The 3,745-nt window shown below is 49.0% G+C and overlaps 1 protein-coding gene across 1 annotated transcript; it reads left to right on the top strand.

Moving 5' to 3' along the window:
* Nucleotides 1-2,122: 2,122 nt before the first annotated feature.
* Nucleotides 2,123-3,061, top strand: LOC141976228 (olfactory receptor 52P1-like). Its single transcript, XM_074937117.1, has one exon. The coding sequence runs from the start codon at nt 2,123-2,125 to the stop codon at nt 3,059-3,061; it is 939 nt and encodes a 312-aa protein (XP_074793218.1).
* The last annotated feature ends 684 nt before the right edge of the window (nt 3,062-3,745 follow it).

Below are 3,745 nucleotides of genomic sequence, written 5' to 3'. Positions count from 1 at the left end.
AGGAAAAGCATGTTTCTGGCTTAGAGGAAACTCGGTGGTGTTGGATATGTCATTGAGGGAGGTCCAGGAATGCACAGTGTGTGTGTGTGTGCGTGTGCAGCGGGGGGGTGGACGTGCAATATCCAGTGGCACACGGTCCTGAACCCGGGCAAAAAAACATATGGACATACTGCCTAATGCACAGACCAAAGAGGCGTAACGATTCCTCCTGTACACGGGGGTGTCGCAGATGGTAACCGAATGTGGACCACACTTTGGCAGATTCTCTCACACCTTCCCCCATCTCAGCTGACCCTCCTCCTGTGAGCAATCCTGCTACTGCCTCCATGTCCTTGCTCCCTCCGACCGGGTCTGTCCCTCTCTCCTTCCTGGCACAGACTGAGCTACTGCTTGGGTTCCCATCACCCACCGAAAGGCAGTTCAGACTGATCTCCCCCTTTTCCCCGGTGCAGGCAGACACGGAGTTTAACTTAGTTTGTGGAGGGATTTCTGTGAGCTGTCACTGTGGGGTCTGGCACCTGGTTTTGGTCTGGGTGAGGGGTATCACTGGCTAGCGGGGCTGGAAGTTACAGGGGTGGGGGCCTACATGGACAAGCGGCCAGTGCTGGGGTTTAATGGGGGTAGTGAGCAGGGGTACATGGACAGGTGGGCAGCGCTGTGGGTTATGAGGGTGGGGAGCAGGTTGTACATGGACAGGCGGTCAGTCCTGGCCATTGTGGGGGCAGGGAGGGTGGTTTACTGGACAGACCGGCAGCACTGGGGGTTGTGTAGGTGGGGAGCAGCCTTTACATGGACAGACGGGCAGTGCTGGTAGCTGTGTGGCATGCAGGGGGGTATACAAGGTCAGGCGGGTGGTGTTGGAGGTTGGGGGGCAGGGAAGGCGGTGTACGAGGACAGGCAGGCAGGGCTGGGGGTTGTGGGGCAGGCAGGGGTCTTCACACGGACAGGCGGGGAGGGCTGGTTGATGTGGGGGTAGGCTGGGGGCGTGTACAGGGACAGGCAGCCAGTACTGGGGGTTGTGGGGTAGTCCAGTGTCCTCTCTCTGACAATAACATCTCCACATGCTGCAGAAGGTGTAAGAAAACCAGCAGTAAGTGGATGGGGCGGGGGGTGACTTGACCATCATGATTGTGTCATCATAATATGGAAAGATAGAGATTGGCTTGTTCCCTGAAACGCAAGGGTGTATAAGCTTTCCAAAATATTTATTTAGGTGTAACTATTGTACCTGGATCGTCTCAGTATCCATGTAAATGTCCAAACCTTTCCAGATTCTTGCTTAGCTCATGGCCTCAACTATTTCTTGTAGCAATGAGTTCCTCAATCTAATTAGGATTTGAGTGAAGAAAGCATTCCTTTTTTATCTGTTTTGAATTTGCTACGTTTCAGATTAACTGAATGTCCTCTTGATCTTGCGTTATGAGACAGGGAGAAAACATTTGCGATCTACTCTCTACTAGTCAGTATTTTATATTATAGTATTTCATATCCCCTTTTATTCATCACCTTTCTAAGGTAACAATCGCAGTCTTTTAAACCTTTCTCTGTATGAGAGTTAGAATCATAGAATCATAGAAGATTCAGGTTAGAAGAGACCTCAGGAGGTCATCTAGTCCCATCCCCTGCGCAAAGCAAGACCAACCCCAACTAAATCATCCCAGCCAGGGCTTTGTCAAGCTGGGCCTTAAAAACCTCTAAGGATGGAGATTCCACCACTTCCCTTAGTTTCTCTCCGTGCTTGCACTCTGAGCAGGGTTTCACAGAGCTGTGAACTATGTCCTGTCCTGAGATCATACTGTTAAATTAGAACCTTTTAATGCATTTGAGCAGTTCAAGCTTTTCCCTCCAATGGCATACATGTTGCAATTTTTGACATTGAAGTTCATCTGACATCACGCTGCCCATTCACCTGACTTGGTTAGCTCCCTCTGAGGATTCTCTGGACTTGACTATGACCATAATAATCTGGTGCCATCTATCAATGTTGCCACCTCACTGTTCACCCCCCTTTCTAGTATTTACGTACTAGTTGTTATCAAGTGTGTAACCCCCCTCACTGTGCTTCCCTCCTCTCACAGGCACCTTGAGCAATTCTGAGCCCGATCGATGCTTCAACTACCTCATGGCATCTTTCAACATCTCCCCTACTGACCCATCAACATTCATCCTAATGGGCATCCCTGGCCTGGAAGCTGCCCACTTCCTGATTTCCATCCCTTTCTCTATGTTCTACATAATCGGCCTGTTGGGAAATTTCACACTTTTGTTTGTTGTATGGAAAGAGCAGACCCTGCACAAGCCAATGTACCTGCTGCTCTGCATGCTGGCGCTTACAGACATCAGCATGCCTACTTCCGTCGTGCCGAAGGCACTGTGTATATTTTGGTTCAATTTCAAAGGCATTACTGTGAGTGGCTGCCTCACCCAGATGTTCTTTCTTCATGCAGCTTCTGTTATGCACTCAGCCGTCCTCGTCACAATGGCCTTCGATCGCTATGTTGCCATATGTAACCCTCTGAGATACGCCACCATCCTCACCAACGCACGAATAGCTAAGCTGGGGCTAGTGGGTTTGATACGAGCTGTTCTCTTCATTCTGCCCCTGCCTCTGCTCCTGAGCAGGCTGCCATTCTGTGCCAACCACATTATCCCCCACACGTACTGCGACCACATGGCTGTGGTGAAGATGTCGTGTGGCGACATTACAGTCAACAGGACGTACGGGTTGGTAATAGCGTTTATAGTCAATGGATTAGACATGATGCTTATTGCCATGTCCTACAGTCTGATCATCAGGACTGTCCTCAGAATGTCCTCCAAGAAAGCCCACCACAAAGCCCTCAACACCTGCACAGCCCATATCTGTGTGATACTGGTTTCTTATACTCCCTCCCTCTTCTCCTCTCTCACACACCGGTTTGGTCAGGGCATCGCTCTGCATGTTCACATCATCTTGGCCAATCTCTATTTCCTCCTTGCCGCCACGCTCAACCCTATCATTTATGGAATCAAAATGAAAGAGCTTCGTGACAAAGTGGGCAAGTACACCTGCAGAATGTGATCACCTGCGGCCACTGACTTGAAACCTGCGTGACAAGAGGGGAAAGGCTTTTTCCTCATTAATCAGGGGTGCTCTGTCCCACTTTGGCTTAGCTCAGAATTATGGAAGTTCACATTCTGAGAAGTTCGTCACACCTAATGCCTTAGGAATGGAGAGAGCAGTGCTTGGTCAGGGAGTGATGAGTTCCCTCTCTCTGACCATCACCTCATCTCTTTCAGCCTCATCTGTCAGTCCCCACACCCTGTCACTCGGACTTTCTGTGACTTCCAGACCGCCATAAAATGCTGCAGATTTCTGATACAAGGTAGCTTTCCATTGAACCCTGTGTGAACAGGGTTCTTGATCAGTTTGACAAACAGAAACTATGCTTTCAGATAGCCAAAGAGAAATGAAACAACTACAATCCTGAACTTCTTTAGCAGATGTGAAATGATCTGATGAACAAAATTCATCTGATTTGTCTACACCCAATCCTTCAGGAGGCCTGGAGGATAAACCAAAGGTTTCAGTTGGGAAGTGCAAATACAGGAAAGCTCCTGCAGGATTTGAAGGCATTCTACTCGTGCTTGCTGTTTAGAGTTGTGAAACCATGTGTTTTTGAGAACCGGACTGCTGTGTTAAACTATGACATCATCTTTAAGTCAACTTACTTACTGCTTGGACCTTTCAAAATACACAGCAACC

This window comes from Natator depressus, chromosome 1 (genome assembly GCF_965152275.1).
Source record: "Natator depressus isolate rNatDep1 chromosome 1, rNatDep2.hap1, whole genome shotgun sequence".
NCBI lineage: Eukaryota > Metazoa > Chordata > Testudines > Cheloniidae > Natator > Natator depressus.
Note: the sequence above shows the minus strand (reverse complement) of the source record. Positions and strands in the feature narration are given on the sequence as shown.

Excerpts from the sequence above, each read along its gene's own strand:
- LOC141976228 (XM_074937117.1), top strand. The coding sequence starts at position 2,123 with ATGGCATCTTTCAACATCTCCCCTACTGACCCATCAACATTCATCCTA.